Raw genomic sequence first — 17,460 nt, 5'->3', positions numbered from 1 at the left:
ATTCTCTTTATTCTAGTTCCAAATTCTGGGGATAAGGAGTACATTGAGCAGAAATTTTATGTCTAAATTTTTTACTATTCCAAATAATTTATATTTTTTAAATGAGATTTCTTTTAAACATTACATTGCAACTGTGATTTTCCTTTGATTTTTATCTAAGACTCTGAGACAGAACTTGGACAAGGCCACAAAGCTGCACAATTACATATGACTAGACCAATAATCTTCAAAAAGTCTTAAAGTTAGAAACTCTTCTCATTTTATTTGACTACGAGTCAGTTTGAGTGTGAGTGTGACCACACAAAGTTGGATTCTGTGACCCTAATTCTCAGTCATTATTTTCAATAACCTTTGTAGCTATCTCTAATGTTTACCCTTAAATGTCAATATTTTATATGATATTTATTCAGCTCTGTTTTTCTCATGTTAAATATGACATTTGGATGAATTTTTATTCTCTTTTGCTTCAACTACCACTTATATGTCTGTGTGCCCCCCCAAAATTTATCTCATAATTCTCAGATATGTCCAATATTTCTATATTTAAATTCCATCTCTCTGTGAATATTTCTAGTTCAGATCCAGATATCTCTATAACTTTATCATATTTCCCCAAATAACCACCTACTCCTCTCTTGGTTCCCCATTTTCTAATTGCCACCATTTGACATCACACGAACTTTAGTCTCAGTTACTGCAATTACATACTAGCTTGTCTCACAACCTACTATCTCTTCTAATCTAACATCTACACTGAGTGATTTTTATAAACTGTAATCTTCATCATGATGTATCTTATTTAAAATCATTGTCTTGGCATAAATTATAGTGCATATTCCATACTATTCATAGTATTGTATAAACCTTGTATTTCCTGACAACTACATCATTTTCTGATCACTTCTTATTTTATTCCCAGTTCACCTGTTAATATGAGTGCAGGACTTTTTTAGTTTCCTAAATATATTCTGATCTTTCATTTTTTTCCCCAAAATATAAGGTTTTCTTCTTTGTGATATTGCTATTACTCAGCTTTTTAAATTCAGTTCCAATGTTGCCCACCTCATGAAGTTTTCTCTTAAATCCTGGGCATTGCACCAATAGTATAAATTTCACTTTATGGTAAGATTATGTATTTTTTTTACCTTATTTTCTGTTTCTTTTTTTGTTTGTTTGTTTTTAGGTCTGAGGAGGGGAGATAGTGAGACAGACTCCTACATGCTTTCTGACCAGGATCCACCTGTCAAACCCATCTGGGGCTGTTGGTTTAGTATGAAGATATTTTTAGCACCTGAGGCTGATTCACTCCAGTGCTATCCTCAGTTCCTGGGGTCTTGCTAGAACCAATCATGCCATTGGCTGCTGGAGGGGAACAGGGAGAGAAGGGGGAGAGAGGACAGGGAACAAGCTGATGGTCACTTCTCTTGTCTGCCCTGACCAGGAATGAAACACAGGACATCCATACTCTAGGCCAGTGTTTCCCAACCTTATTTGTGCCATGCCCCACCTTAACCTTTCTAAAATTTTTATGTTTCCCCCTATGTAACATACATAATTTTTAACATTAAAAAATTGATTTGTTCACTTAATAAACATAAATGATAGGTTCTAGGAAGAAATCACTATGAAATTGTTAACAAAACACAGTAAGTAAAATTTCAAAACATATAATGAAAAACAGAAATTTAAATTCCAAATAATTTCAATACAGATTTTTCTATATTAATTTATTATTTTAATTTAGTGTGATCCTTGTGCTTGATGCTTGCTGCACAGAGATTTTATACTAGGTTCCAATTTGGTTAACTTTAGTCTCAAGTCTCCACGTTGTGTTATATCCAGCCAATTTCTTTTTTTTTTTTTTTTTTACCAGTAAATCATTTACAGCACTAAATCCACATTCAGCTAAAAATGAAGATGGAAACGGTAGCAATAGTTTTCTTGCACATTTGGTTGAATTTGGGTATTTGATTTCTGTTTCCTCACAAAGCCATGCCATCGCTCCTTTGATATTAAATAAAGCTTGAACTGACTCATCATTTTGCAATTCTGCGAGTTCTTCTTGATATGCATATTTGATATATCAGACAAATCCACTAACATTGGCTGCATCATCCATGTTGGGAAATCAATTTGTTTTAAATCAGAAAATCTTTCTTTTAAATCAGCCGATAGAATATTCAAATGATTGACAATAACAAGTAAAGCGGTATCAGTTACTTCACATTTTTGGAGCCAATGAAACTGTTTAAAGTTTTTGTTGTTAATATGTTTCTGACATAACTCAATATTGGTAATGAAACCAAATATCTTTGCTTTTGCATCAACAAGAGTTTTATTTGTTCCTTGAAGTTGCTTATTTAATATATTTAGTTTTTCAAAGATATCGGCTAAATAACTCACAAATGCTTTATCATCTATTGTTAACAGATACTTCATTTCAGGTTTGTCGCTTAAAAAATCACTAAGAGTATCAAACAGTTCCATAACTCTTTTCAAACAGTTTCCTTCAGATAGCCATCTGACTTCAGTATGAAGTAAAAGTCTCACAACAAATGGTCTTCATTTTGTTCTTCACAAAATAGCTTGAAAAGACGCTCACATTTAGCACTAGCTTTAATAGCTTTAACACACTTTATTACTGTATGTAATACTTCATTCAGAACAGGCAAGATGTTTTTAGCTACCAAGTTTTCCCTATGAATAACACAATGCACAAGAATCATTTCTGGATTCGCATCTTTCATCAATTTTAAGCAGCCATTTTTCTTGCCCATCATATTGGGAGCACCATCTGCAGCACAAGATGTTATATTTTTCATTGGTATATCATTGACATCTAAGTAGTTTTTTAGCTTATTATATATATCTTTGGAGGTAGTGGTGCTTTCTAATCTTTTCCAGAACAACATTTCTTCAGCAAAATGTCCTTTATCAATATATCTTATGTAAGTTATCAATACTGCCTCACTATCTCTCAAAGTTGATTCATCCATTTGCAAGGAGAATTTTCTTGTTTTCAGCTTTTCATTAAGTTGTTTTTCAATATCCTCACTCATTTCGTCTATTCTTCTGCTAACAGAATTGTTACTGAGTGGCATAGCTTTCACATCTTTGTCATCTTTTTCAAGAACTGTTTTAAGAAATGCTGATATTGATGGTTTTATTAAATTCTCTCCTATAGTGTGATTTTCTCCAGTTTTAGCGGTGAATAAAGAAATTTGATAACTAGCCTCAAGAACATGATTATTAGTTGAAGTATGAGCAGTAAATAGAGACTTTAATGTTCTTTTTTCAAAATTTTTCTTTAAAGTTTTAAAGTAACTCAAATCTGAATTAATATGAGCACTATGTTTCTCCTTCAAATTCGCCTCAAGATGACCTCATTTCATTGATTCGTTGGTCAAGCATTGCTGGCATAAAAGACAAAAAGGAATCCGCTCATCGTGAACAGCGGGTATGAACCCAAATTTTAAATATTCCTCGGAATATTGACGAGTTTTTTTCTTGCTTGCACCACTCATTTTACTATGGGCTATAATAAAAATAAGATCAATTAAAAACTAATATTAAAATATGTGTTAAAATATATTCAATGTGACATAGAGTAAATGTATACTAAAAATTCATATTTATTTAAATGTATATAACACATTTACTACACTACCACTGCAAATCAAAAGGTATCTATATTTTTTCCACTTGACAACATTTTCTGGAAAGTTATGCTTCTAAAATTAAAATTGTCATGCATGCACTATTATAGCTCCAATAATATTTATAAAATATTATTGCTTTCTAGCCCCAATGCAAGAAGTACTTAATAAAGAGTTTAATATTGATAAAAATAAAATCAAATACTTACCAATTATATCTATACAATATATATGTATATTTATTAAATCGATGAGCTTTTACAACAGTTTTGACTGACACTTATTTCAAATTAACACCAACTGAATGATGTGAAACACTACAGAAGTTGCGATGGGCCAATTAGGTGAGAATAACTGCGTTGTTTAGCGAGTTTTTAAAACGTCCGGGGTTCCCCGTGGCAGACGGCACGCTCCGTGGTGAACCCAGGACGAAGTTTACTTGACGACGCCAATCACCCAGTTGATATTTTGGTCTCGTCAAACGAAATTATACTTAATAATTATTTACCGCAATTATTTAAGAATTGCATTTTTTGTTAAATTTGGTACCGATATCTAGCATTGCATTTAAATGGCCCGGGCGAAAGAGTTAAAGTCGTGTGGAGTCTATTTTCAAATTGCCCCCCTTAACTATCGAATTGCCCCCCTGTGGGGCGTGGGCCCCACGTTGGGAAACACCACTCTAGGCAGACACTCTATCTACTAAGCCACAGCATTTATGTTCCATAGACTCTTTCTTAACATGTAGTAAATATTCAATAAGAAATTGTCAAATTAGAGATCAAGGGAAAGATCAAATTTGAATAATGGATTATTTATTATAAAATCCCCGTCTGCCCCACTTTATAGTGTAGAAATCACAACCTTTAATCCAATATACAAATAAGGAAGTCTCTGATTCAAAGTCACTTATCTGAAGCATAATGGGATTCCTCATGAGAGTGCACCACCCCACATCATGAAATCAGTCAAGGGTGTGGGGAAAAGCTTAGTCTTAAAACTAAGCCTTATGCTATAATGATCTGGCCTGCTTATAGACTGTCCCCCAGACCCAATACAAACTATAAGCAAGCAAACATATATATCATATTTAAAAACTTATTTGACCAACACCTATCTAAAAGAGATGTTATGTCACTGATAAAATGCATATGAAAATATTTTAAAAATACAGTCATAAAGATTTATAAAAAAATTAATGCAAACACATTGACAGGTACCACATTGTGATAAAAAGCTTGATATAGTTGAAACTAGAGGAACAGAGATCAAATCCTAGAATACTTTATTTATATCTGAGTGCTCTTGCAAAAAGAATCATCAAACTTTCTAAAATAAAATGTTTTCTGAGTGAATTGAGATATTTTAAGTCTCCTTACCTTCTCAAATTGTTGATATAAATCTTGAGTGATATACGTGAAAATTTTGTTAAATAACAAAGCCCTAACAAATATAATTTATTATTCATCATTTAACTATTAAACATCTCATACAGGCAAATCACTGTGCTATACACTGCAGGGAATATAAATTAGCAGTAGAAAGCAGTGTTGTTGTTTTTTTAATGGAAAGATCATAGGCTTTCAAATCTAGCAAGCTGAATTCTGCCTTGCCAATTACCAACTGAGTTTGACTAAAACACTTGGCCTTTAAATCTGTGTCTTCATGTTTAGAGATGATAATGTCAGTGCTTTCCATTTCTCAGGATTGCAGAGGACAAATGAGATAAGCAATGTGACAGCATTTAAATGCAATGATGCTCAATATAGATGAAGCCTAAGGTTTTAGCTTCTCGAGTTTGAAATTCAAGAAAAATTTGGGATATAAGGGATATAGAAGAAAACCCCTGGTAACTGCCTGGCAATAAACAGTTCAAGTTCTTATTTTTCAATAGAAAAGTAATTTCTATTTGGCTTTAGTTATCTGCTTCAAGCCTAAGACTGCAGATCTAAATTTTGGATTGATATTTCAACATTGATAAGCACACACACAAACACACACAAATTCAAGAAAAATTTGGGACATAGAGGATATAAAAGAAAACTCCTGGTAACTGCCTGGCAATAAACAGTTCAACTTCTTATTTTCCAATAGAAAGGTAATTTCTATTTGGCTTTAGTTATCTGCTTCAAGCCTAAGACTGCAGATCTATGCTTTGAATTGATATTTCAAGATTGACAAGCACACACACACACATACACTACACACACACAATAAGATGTGTTGCTTCAAATTACGTTTTCTCAGTTAATAGATTCTCAAAATACTACTTTATGACTACTATATAACTACTGTGTATTTTCTTCCCTTAAATAGTCCTTCTGTCAAGAAGTGGTGAATGATGATAATTTTTTTAGATAGTTCATCTAATAGCTTGAGTTGACCTGTTCCCTAAAGCTAAAAATTTAAATGAGATTTTGAATTTGAAATGAGATGCCTCTTTCTAAAGGCAAGCCAGCATCTGAAAATATTTTATTCTAATAACAATGCCCATCATCCTTGGCCTATGCACAGAAGTCTTAAATCCCTTCTCTTTACTGAAATGTGACCCCCTCTTGTGTTTATTTTTCCCAGCTGAACATTATTTTATTGTATTCTTTATACTCTTTAATTTTTCCAAAACAATATTTATTTTACCAGCAATCTAATTCCTTCCAAATTAAATTGTTGAAATTTAATGGTCTGTATTGCAGCCGTAATAATTTCTGGTTCCAAAGATCTCATTGTCGTTTCCTAACTCTGATTTTCAAAATCTCATTTTGTACTTTTTGGGTTCCATTATTTCAGTTCTCTTTTCAGTGTTTATTTTTATCTGACTTTAACTGCTTTTGTCAGTTTTTATTTTCTCCTATGAATTTTAAAATGTATTTTTATAACAGATAAGAAAACCTCTTCTTTTTAACACATATAAACATTTTGTAGGTATAAGAACATTTCCATTTAACAGCATGTATTTTAACTATAAAAGAAAACTAAATCAAAGCTGAATTACCATATTTTAATAAAATTAAACACTCTAGTATGAAATTAAACAAAGAATGAAAATTACTCGTATGCCTCCCATGTGCAAAATATTAAAATTCAGTCTTTATATTTTACAATTCTAATACTGGAAATATCTTTCTTACCCTTAAAGAAAGAATTCCTGGCCAGGTGCACAGTTGGGTGCAGTGAGTATATAAGGCATGTTTTTACTGCCTGAGAGAAATTTCCAGAGTAGCTATTCTCCTTCAGGTGGGCAGAGCAAGGCTGAGCAAACCATGGACTGCCTGCTGCCTATTTTCAGTACTGTCTGTGAGCTAAGAATTATTTTTACATTTTTAAAAGGTTGAAGAAAAAGAATCCAAAGTTGAATACCATTTCTAACACATGAAAATTACATAGAATCCAAATGTCTTGTCCTTGCAATCTCATCCCTAGAAATATAACTAAAAAATAAAAATAAAATCATATATCTAACACAAAACTAATAAGATAAATGAAACTTGAAAAAAGTTATGTTGAGTGAAAAATGATAGACACGAAAGAGCATGTGCTGTATGATTTCAGTTTTATAAATATAGACATAAAATATAGAATAGACATATCTGTAGAATCAATGTAGAAAAGTAGTTGCCAGGAGCGGAGGTGAAGGAAAATTAGAATTTATGAGAATGTTCTGGAATTAAATTGCTGTGAGACCTGTATGACTGTGAATTTACTAAAAATAATTATATTGTACTTTGTAAAAGAGTGAATTTTATGTTATGTAAATTATACCATAAGAAAATTTTTTTAAAAAATTTACTTTCTCTTAGTTTTAAGTAGTGAAATGACCAGGGACTCTCAACAAGTAGCTACGTAGAGTATATACACACAGATAGATACCAAAATAGCGGGGGGAAAGATAAACAGAGGTATTTTATTTTTATTTATTTATTTATTTATTTTAAATCTGAAGCTGGAAACGGGGAGAGACAGTCAGACAGACTCGTGTATGCGCCAGACCAGGATCCACCCAGCACGCCCACCAGGGGCAACGCTCTGCCCTTCAGGGGCGTAGCTCTGCAGCTACCAGAGCCACTCTAGCGCCTGGGGCAGAGGCCAAGGAGCCATCCCCAGCGCCCCAGGGCCATCCTTGCTCCAATGGAGCCTTGGCTGTGGGAGGGGAAGAAAGAGACAGAGAGGAAGGAGGGGGTAGGGTGGAGAAGCAAATGGGCGCTTCTCCTATGTGCCCTGGCCAGGAATCGAACCTGGGTCCCCCGCACGCCAGGCCAACGCTCTACCGCTGAGCCAACCGGCCAGGGCCAACAGAGGTATTTTAAACCTTTCTTCTGGTTTATATAACTTCTTGAAATTGATTTGAGATTGTTTATTCCTTTAGTGCAATTTTTGTTCATTATCTTTCCAAATATTGGTTATACACCATTTGTTATCACCTTTCCTTTTAGAATTCCATTACCTGAATAAAATGCCTTTTAAATATCTATAAATATCTATATCTTACCTTATCTTATATAGTTCCAACTATTTAAGTGCTTGAGCATTCTAGAGTACTATGATTCATTAACATATATTTTTAGCTGTTTCATTTGATGTTATATTTCTATATTTAGTTTTTATTTCATTGTTTTGATTATTTTTTTCCAATTTTTGAATTTTCACTTGATTTTATTACAGCTTCTCAGTCTTGCCACTATTTCTCTGAAGAGAGAAATCATACTTATTTGAAAATCTAACTCCAATATCTGAGCTCCTAGACACTGCCACGGTCCTTTATTTTATATCTGTTCAAAAACAAGTGTCTTTTCTTCTCATGTCTATGGATATTTATGAATCTGCTGTTGACAAGGCACTTTCAAAAGTTTTTGTAGACATTGTGTGAAGCATGGGATACAGTTATCGTTCTTCAAATTTTATTTGTTTGTTTCTGGAAGACAAGTAAATTCAGTAGCAGTGGTATCACCATAATCTCATCTCAAGAGTTGAAACAGTCTGAAGTGGGCCTGCAATCCATATTAGTGTTTATCTATTTTTTAGACAATCTTTCTCTATTGTCCCTTTGAAGTTTTGTGCATTTAAGGAAGGGGTTTTACTATACAATATTTATTCGGTATCCAAAAATGTTACACCCACCCTGTCCTTTGGGGCTGTTATCAGTGCTGTTCAGTCCCTTAACCTTATAGGCAACATTTTCAAAATTGACAAATGCCAAAGTGAATACCATCACATTTCACTCCGGACATCTGCATTTTTTAACACTTTGGTTTGGTAAAAATCACTGCTATTTTAATTCTCTTATATTTTAAAACACATTTTAATAATTTTTCAGCTTTTTGAACTGTTCAAAGCAGAATTGACGTATAGGTAGTCCCCTCTTCCTGAAAAGTGAATTTCTCCCTCTCTTTTTTAGATTGACTATATTGGGTTGATATTAATTAATAAAGTTACATAGCTTTCAGGTGTACCATTCCATAATACAGCATCAGTACACTGCTCCGTGTGTTCACCACCCCTAGTCAAGTCTCCTTCCATCACCATTTATCCAACTTTACCCTTTTTACCTCCTCTACCCCCCTGTACTCCCATAATCACCACAATGCTCTCTATGAGCTTGATTTTTTTTTTGTTGTTTAAACCCTTCCTCTATTTTACCTGCTACTAATTCCCTTCCCCTCTGATAGCTGTCAGTCTGTTCTCTGTATTTCTGGGTCTGTTTCTACTTTGTTTGTTAGTTTTTGTTCATTAGATTCCATATATAAGTGAAATCATATGGTACTTGTCTTTTTCTGACTGAATTATTTCACTTAGCAAAATAATATCCAGGTCCATCCATGTTGTTGCAAAAAGTAAGATATCATATTAGCAGTAAAACTACCCCAATTCTAGTTTCACAAGAAGAGGATTGTGCTAGCTATTGCAGATTGCTTTTCTCATATGATAAACTGCCCTTCTGAGTTGGTAGATACTAATCTAAAACTTTATTTTCAAAAAATCTATAAAGTAGCCTATTACTTGAATTTTTCTTCAACTATATCCTTCTTAGTTGCCATTGCAGTGTTTTTTTTTCCTTTACAATTATTCCCGAAAAAGACATCACTGATTTTATATTTATTTACTAGTATATTTCAATTGCTAAGAGATGGCATTTAAGAAGAGGGGCTTTTTTTGAAATTCATATATTATTTTTCAATTATATTCTATAATTAATATTTTTATATAATAAAGAAGTGCATTCTATTTTTTTTTTTTGTATTTTTCTGAAGCTGGAAACGGGGAGAGACAGTCAGACAGACTCCCACATGCACCCGACCGGGATCCACCCTGCACGCCCACCAGGGGCGATGCCCTGCCTACCAGGAGGTGATGCTCTGCCCCTCCGGGGCGTCGCTCTGCCATGACCAGAGCCACTCTAGCGTCTGGGGCAGAGGCCAAGGAGCCATCCCCAGCGCCCGGGCCATCTTTGCTCCAATGGAGCCTTGGCTGCGGGAGGGGAAGAGAGAGACAGAGAGGAAGGAGGGGAGGGGTGGAGAAGCAAATGGGCGCCTCTCCTATGTGCCCTGGCCGGGAATCAAACCCGGGTCCTCTGCAAGCCAGGCCGACGCTCTACCGCTGAGCCAACCGGCCAGGGCCCATTCTATTATTTTTGACTTATTCATTACAGGGGATCTTCAGGTTACAGCACAGCTTTGTTCCTATGACAGTGACATAACCCGAATTTTGGTGTAAGTTGAAACACACCCTCGCCTAAGTCACTTACCTATTCTAACACAGTTGTAAAATTATTATCTAGAACATAAAAACACAACTAAGCCACAGAAAAAGGAAAAGGACGTCAATATACTATACTGCACACTGTGCTGTAGTAACAGAAAAAATGACAAAAAATGAATTTAAAAGAAAATCTCTGTCCTTTATTGCTGTGGTTGGCATGCATACTGGAAGAGGCATTGCAAGGTGGGAGAGAGTGACCTATTGGGAGGAGGAAGCTGGAGAGGCAGGAGAACCTGCAGAAGGTGCTGGAGATCCTGGGTCAGGTGAATCAGGATTGCCTAAGGAACATGCAGGAGATGCTGGGGATGATTCTATCTGTACTACTGGTGTTTTATCTTGAGAAGCAGCTGATGTAGAGGGTACAGGACCTGTTGCAGGCCTCTCTACCTTGTTAAAGAACTGGTCCAGGCTAGTCTGGAAGGTTGATGACTTCTTCTATTCCAAAATCTGCATATAGCATTGCAAGTCATCCATAACAGCTCTGTAGATTTACTAAATCTATCACCACTGGGTCCTCAGCCTGAAATTCTGCCAACCCATCTTCTACAATAGAAAAAACTTCTGCTAAACCCTTGGAAGTAATCTCTTGAGTTGTGGAGTTTCTGTCTGTTCTTTTTCAATCAGCTGCTTCTCCAGCAGAATGAGGTCCTCAGCAGATGATGCTAGTAGCTCCGGGACAACCTCAGACTCTACCTCCAGATTGAGCTATTTACCTTTTCTGTTACAGCTTCCACTGACTCCTCAAAGCCATGGAAGTCATACACAAACAGTTTTTTCCACGTACTATTTAAGTCTGTTCGCCTCACTTCATCCCAGGCAAAAGCAATGTTTTGTTCAGCATTGTAAATGTTATATGACTTCCAAAAGTCTTTGAGGTTATTGTGCTTCTCAGTTGCATTATGGACCATAGCAAATGTCTTCCGAAGGTACGAGGCCTTGAAGGAGGCAATGACACCTTGGATCATGGGCTATAAAAGGGCAGTGGTATTAGGTGGAAGGTAAACCACCTTGAGATTAGGGTTAAAGTCATTCAAGTGGGCTGGGTGACCAGGGGCATTGTCCAGCACTAGCAACACCTGAATAGGTAACCCCTTGCTAACACTGTAGTCCTTCACTGCTGGCACAAAATGGCTGGAAAAACACTCCTCAAAAATCTGAAGTGTCACCCATGCCTTCTTGTTAGACCTCCAGACAAACAGTTGACCCTTCCAAATGCCCTTTAGTGCCCTTGGATTCTCTGTCTGGCACACCAACAGAAGCTTGAGTTTGAAGTCACCTGCAGCACTTCCCCCAAGAAGCAGTCAGTCTCTCCTTGCCAGCTTTGTGGCCCGGTGCTGTCCTCTCCTTCTTGGTGATGTAGGTCCTGTTAGACATATGCTTCCAAAAGAGGCCTGTCTTGTAAACATTGAACACTTGTTCAACACAGTAGCCCACTCTTTAATTAATTCAGCCACCCTAGGAAATTTGCATGCTGCTTTCTCATCCCCAATGGCAGCGTCACCCTGCACCTTACTTACAGTTATGGAAATTGGCTGAGCTTTGAAATGCATGAACCAATTTGTACTAGCCACAAACTCTTCACTCCCTTCCCCCTTTTCACTTTTTACTGCCTCAAATAACTGTTTAGCCTTTTCCTGAATCAACACTAGACTGACTGGTATATATTGCTGCTACTGGTTTTCTGGCCACAAAACTAGCTATCTTTCCTTCTCAATCATCATGCCACTTCACTGTTTAGTAATCACAGTTGATTTAATAGGCGCTGATCTCTTTACATGCTCTAGGACAGTGGTCGGCAAACTCATTAGTCAACAGAGCCAAATATCAACAGTACAACAATTGAAATTTCTTTTGAGAGCCAAATTTTTTAAACTTAAACTATACAGGTAGGTACATTTTTATTAACTTAATTAGGGTACTCCATTCTTCTTTACTTCTTCTTTGTAGCCATGTCAGACAGGGCACCTAAAAATTGTTTCATTTTATAATAATAATGTTACCAACACAAAATAATTACAATTCTTAAATTGATGACAAAAATACCTGTAGGATCTGCAGCTGGTTGGAAAAATACAGGCAACTTTATGCTTCGAGTAGATACTCTTGTCACCTGCACACGATTTGCGGACGCGACTCGCACTAACCACTGCACATGAGACTGCTGACTGACTGGCTCACTCAACTCCTGCATGAATTGCATGTGTCTCCCCCCGCTGCATATCCCGGGGCCCACCTGCGCCACATCTCCGGTCGCCAGACCCACCAACACCCCGCTATGTGTATCTGCATGCGGGCATGTGGTATTTTGTGGAAGAGCCACAGTCAAGGGGCTAGAGAGCTGCATGTGGCTCGCGAGCCGCGGTTTGCCGACCACTGCTCTAGGACATGGTCTTTTTTTTTTTTTTTTTGTCTTTCTTTTTTTTTTTTTTTTTTCATTTTTCTGAAGCTGGAAACAGGGAGAGACAGTCAGACAGACTCCCGCATGCGCCCGACCGGGATCCACCCGGCATGCCCACCAGGGGCGACGCTCTGCCCACCAGGGGGCGATGCTCTGCCCATCCTGGGCGTCGCCATATTGCGACCAGAGCCACTCTAGCGCCTGGGGCAGAGGCCAAGGAGCCATCCCCAGCGCCGGGGCCATCTTTGCTCCAATGGAGCCTTGGCTGCGGGAGGGGAAGAGAGAGTCAGAGAGGAAAGCGCGGCGGAGGGGTGGAGAAGCAAATGGGCGCTTCTCCTGTGTGCCCTGGCCGGGAATCGAACCTGGGTCCTCCGCACGCTAGGCCGATGCTCTACCGCTGAGCCAACCGGCCAGGGCAGGACATGGTCTTTATCCTTGATAACTGTTGATACAGAAGAGTGGCTAAGGCCTAGCATGTGGCCGATGTTCGTTGCTGATTATCCTTTTTCTGGTCTCTCTATAATGTCTAATTTCACTTCTACTGTGATGGTTTTCCTACTCTTCAAAGCACTACCATCTGAAGATTCTGAGTTTCATTTAAGAGCCATTAGAAAGTCCAAAAATTTGCCGAACAGATCAACATTAATGGAATACTTGGGATTTTAACCATACAGAGTGGTGTAGGTAAGCATACTGGGGGACGTCAGCTCCCTCACTCATACGCCACGTTAACACATATTCTTCTGCTGCACGCAAACTAGTTCACCCACGAAATCCATAAGTACGACACTAATGGCATAAGCCAAAATGCTCATGTCTCATTTTTTTTTATGTTTTAATGGGAGTGAGCATACTAAACTTGAAGCATTGTATGTCGAGACTGTTGTAACCCAAGGACTGCCTGTATCTTAATCTTTGTGAAATCAGATTGGAAGCAGTCAGGAGCCAGGCAAGCGCTATATCTGCGCTACGGAGAATACTTCATGTCTACGTTAAACATTCCTAATCTGCCCATTAGACATAATGCATAAGCAAATGTCATGATAGCATAGATAATGGCAATTTTAAATATCTGTATAAATAGTTAACTATTATATGATCAAATATATAAATATAAATGTATTTTAATTATATTTTATTTTCTAAATTTTATTTGTGTGTGTGTGAGAGAGAGAGAGGAGAAGTATTAACTTATTGTTATGGCACCTTAATTGTTCATTGATTATTTTCTCATATGTGCCTTGACTGGGGGACTCCAGCTGAGCCAGTGACCCCTTGCTCAAGCCAGTGACTTGGGCTTCAGTGAGCAAGCTTGAGCTTTAAGACAGCGACCTTTGGGCTCAAGCCAGGAACCATGAGGTCATGTCTGTGATCCCACACTCAAGCCAGTGACCCTGTGCTCAAGCTGGTGAGCCCACACTAAAGCCGGTGGGCCCATGCTAAAGCCAGCTACCTCAGGGTTTTGAACCTGGGTTCTCACCATTCCAGGTCAATGCTCTATTTGCTGCACCACCACCAGTCAGGCAATTTTCAAATATTTAAATCTTGATATACATTATAATAAAAATAGGAAATGAAGTATAAACTTACTTCTCTTTAGTATTCTCTTTTCCACATAGAGTCATAATAAACCAGCTAGCATAAACCATGTCTTTCAATTTTGGTTATTTTTTACCAATGTTAAAAGAACTACTTTGAGTTAACAACAACAAAGGAACCTGAAATATGAAAATTCATGGAATGTTTTAAAGGCAAAGTGTGACTTTGGGAAAAAAACAAGCTCATCTATAATAATCTCCACCTAACTACAATATTTAGTTATTCTAAAGAAAGTTATTTCACAGATTATAATATTTCTCAAATTTTAGTACATTAAATCTTATCTTCTTGATTCTTGTTACACTTCTAAGAATCCTTCACTCAGGATATTTAATTGTTGGGACAACTTGCTTTGATGGTGTATATATTGAGAAGGAATTAAATAAAACATACTAAGCCTTAGCTCTGAAAAAAAAAAGTATAGCTACAATGTGTACTCCTTGAATTGTATGCAATAAAATGGAAGAGAAAAAGCAAATATCATTTAATGCAACCTCTTAAAAATGAAAAACTTCCTTTTACCTGCAGGAACTATTTTTATAACAAGCCAATGATAATAAAATAATTATAGGGACATCTTCTTAATATGAGTGACTCAATTCAGAGAACAGCAAAATGAGTCAATTACCAAAGAACCCCTCTGTGAAGATGTTAGATTTTTAGAAGCTTTAGAAAGCGCGTGCGCGCGCACACACACACACACACACACACACGCGCGCGCGCGCGTGCGCGCGCGCACGCACACATACACAGAATCACATAACAGAAAGTAATTCTATTTGTATGATATAAAGTGCACAGAGCTTATTATTATGTAAAAAAAAGAAAGTCAATTTTTAAAAGTAAACTGCTATTTTCATATAGGATATTATATAAACCATTTCCTAGGATCAGAAGGGGACTTATTGTGACGAAGATTACAGTGAAAGTGTTGCTAGGTGCTCTAGCAACACTAAAATTTTTTGCTTTTTGGTGGTGATTAAAAATTCAAAGAATTTATTGCAATTTCTTTAAATAGGTCAGTTTAATGAACTAGAGTATACCAATTTAAAAGGCCATAAAATAACTACCAGACTTGTACTACAAGGTTACCAAAATGTCTAAACCACAGATAACTTCAACAGCTCAAACACTGAAAAGTGCCTTCTTTCCTCTCATTTAAACTGTGTAAAAATACTGGTAATCAGAGGAAAGCCATGTTACATTTTAATACATAAAACCAATAACAAGGCAACAGAATAGAATTACCTACCACAAATTATCAAGGCTATAGAAATCTGTAAATCACTAAACACAGGACTTCAGGGCAAAATGTATGGGTTTTCTATTTTCACTTATTCAGAAAGTTGCATTATAACTTTTGCATAGCTAATAATGTGGCAGAAATTAGGAATACATTTTAAGAAACAATGAGATTCCCCAAACAATAAAGCTTCCATCATTATTTTTTTCCAATACTTTCAATATTTTAAGCAGCAAATCTCTCTCTTGTGAAACTTTCAACTACTTTCTCTCCTCAGAGCAACTCCCACAGACAATGAATAATTTAGTCATAATTCTCATTAAATCTGAATAGGAGCCCCAGAGCCAGTGAGAGTTACAAGGCGATGTCACTAATGATTTGTTTCTTCAATTTATGGTTTGAAACCGTTGTGGGCAGCTTCAGAAAAGTATGTGTAAAATTAGCAATGCAGACCAAACCAGTTTCTCAAAAATAGTAGTAAGCTATTACTTATTTCATAATTATTAGGTCTCATGCACTTTTTTAATTGCCTTTACAATTTCTATCCTTCCTCCCTTTTCCAGAAATGTACATAAAGCACAATCATGGATTATTTATAGCTAATCTATTAAATAATCTTCATGATATCCATGTAATATAATAATAATTCTTACATTAATAGCTGATCTTTTTTTTGTGGCCTAGAAGTTAACTTTTAAATTTTCACTGGTTTCACTTTAAGTTTATTATGCTATCCATGATAGTGAAGTTAAACACAAACACAAAGTATTTAAAATGTAAGATTCTACAATGCCAAATGTGTATTTCTACTTATTTGGAAAAAGTACCACACTACCTTAGTTTTGCATTAGACAATTCCTGGTGCTGAAAATAACTGAATGAAAGTAATTCATTAAAACAAACAAACAAACAAACAAAACAAATAAAATGTAAAAAGCCTTACCACCCACTCCCAAGGCAAGATGGAAAGTGATCATTATACCTCATGCACACACACAATGTTCATGAAAGTGTAAAGGTAAAAAAAATCCACCCAATCAAGTTAAAAAATTTGCCTTTAAATATTTCCTGACATGATATAATTTTACATATGACTGCAAATATTTTTAAAAGATAGGTAGAAAAAACTTTATTTTAAAATTTGATTTTTTCTATTAAAAAGAATTGTTTCAGTTTACTTCACATTAGCTTAAACTATTATATACAATGAACACTGCAGGTTAAAAAATGTATCAGTTTAGAAAATGATAATAATATCATAAAGACATATTATCATAAAAATTCCCCAAAACTCTCAATTTACCTCTTTGAGATAAATCTTATAGACAGAGCAAATAACAAACTGACTTTTAATGCTGCATTTTGCTCTTACATAAAGACCCAGTAGGCATGGTATTCTTCCTCAATATCACAATTGAATTGACAATTTATTTTTATAAAAATTTGTAATTTTGATTAAAATAATTCTAAGGTAAATCTATTAACTCATAGAAGGTAAATAGAGACATAGAAAACCTTTGACTAGTCTCAGTCTTCTAAAAATAGAAATGTGAGTTCTTTGAAAACCCTGCTTGAAGGTTAGCTGATATAGAACAGATGCACTCACTGATATCATCTTAAAGCCTTGCACCAGTACAATTTTGAGTTTTTTAGTCCTGGACTTGCACAGAGGGGCAGAGATATGCTCATAAGAATGTTTACTAAAAACTGTCATTTAGATAGTCCAAACACCCATATTATTTCCATTCTGCTACCTGAAATAGAGAAAATTAACTAAAGTATACCTACATGTTAATACTAGTTATGGAGTT

At 36.0% G+C, this 17,460-nt stretch overlaps 1 protein-coding gene across 1 annotated transcript in view; it reads right to left on the bottom strand.

Annotated features, from left to right (window-relative positions):
- The window catches only part of EYS (eyes shut homolog), a 1,965,296-nt gene that overhangs the window by 1,425,180 nt on the left and 522,656 nt on the right, over window positions 1-17,460 (bottom strand). The window contains 2 exon segments of the mRNA XM_066360293.1: window positions 3,708-3,715; window positions 11,486-11,504. Of these exon segments, the coding sequence (XP_066216390.1) occupies window positions 3,708-3,715; window positions 11,486-11,504 (27 nt within the window).

The sequence above is a fragment of the Saccopteryx leptura genome, chromosome 1 (assembly GCF_036850995.1).
Source record: "Saccopteryx leptura isolate mSacLep1 chromosome 1, mSacLep1_pri_phased_curated, whole genome shotgun sequence".
Lineage (NCBI taxonomy): Eukaryota > Metazoa > Chordata > Mammalia > Chiroptera > Emballonuridae > Saccopteryx > Saccopteryx leptura.
The sequence above is the reverse complement of the archived record's forward strand: the minus strand, read 5'-3'. Positions and strand labels throughout refer to the sequence as shown.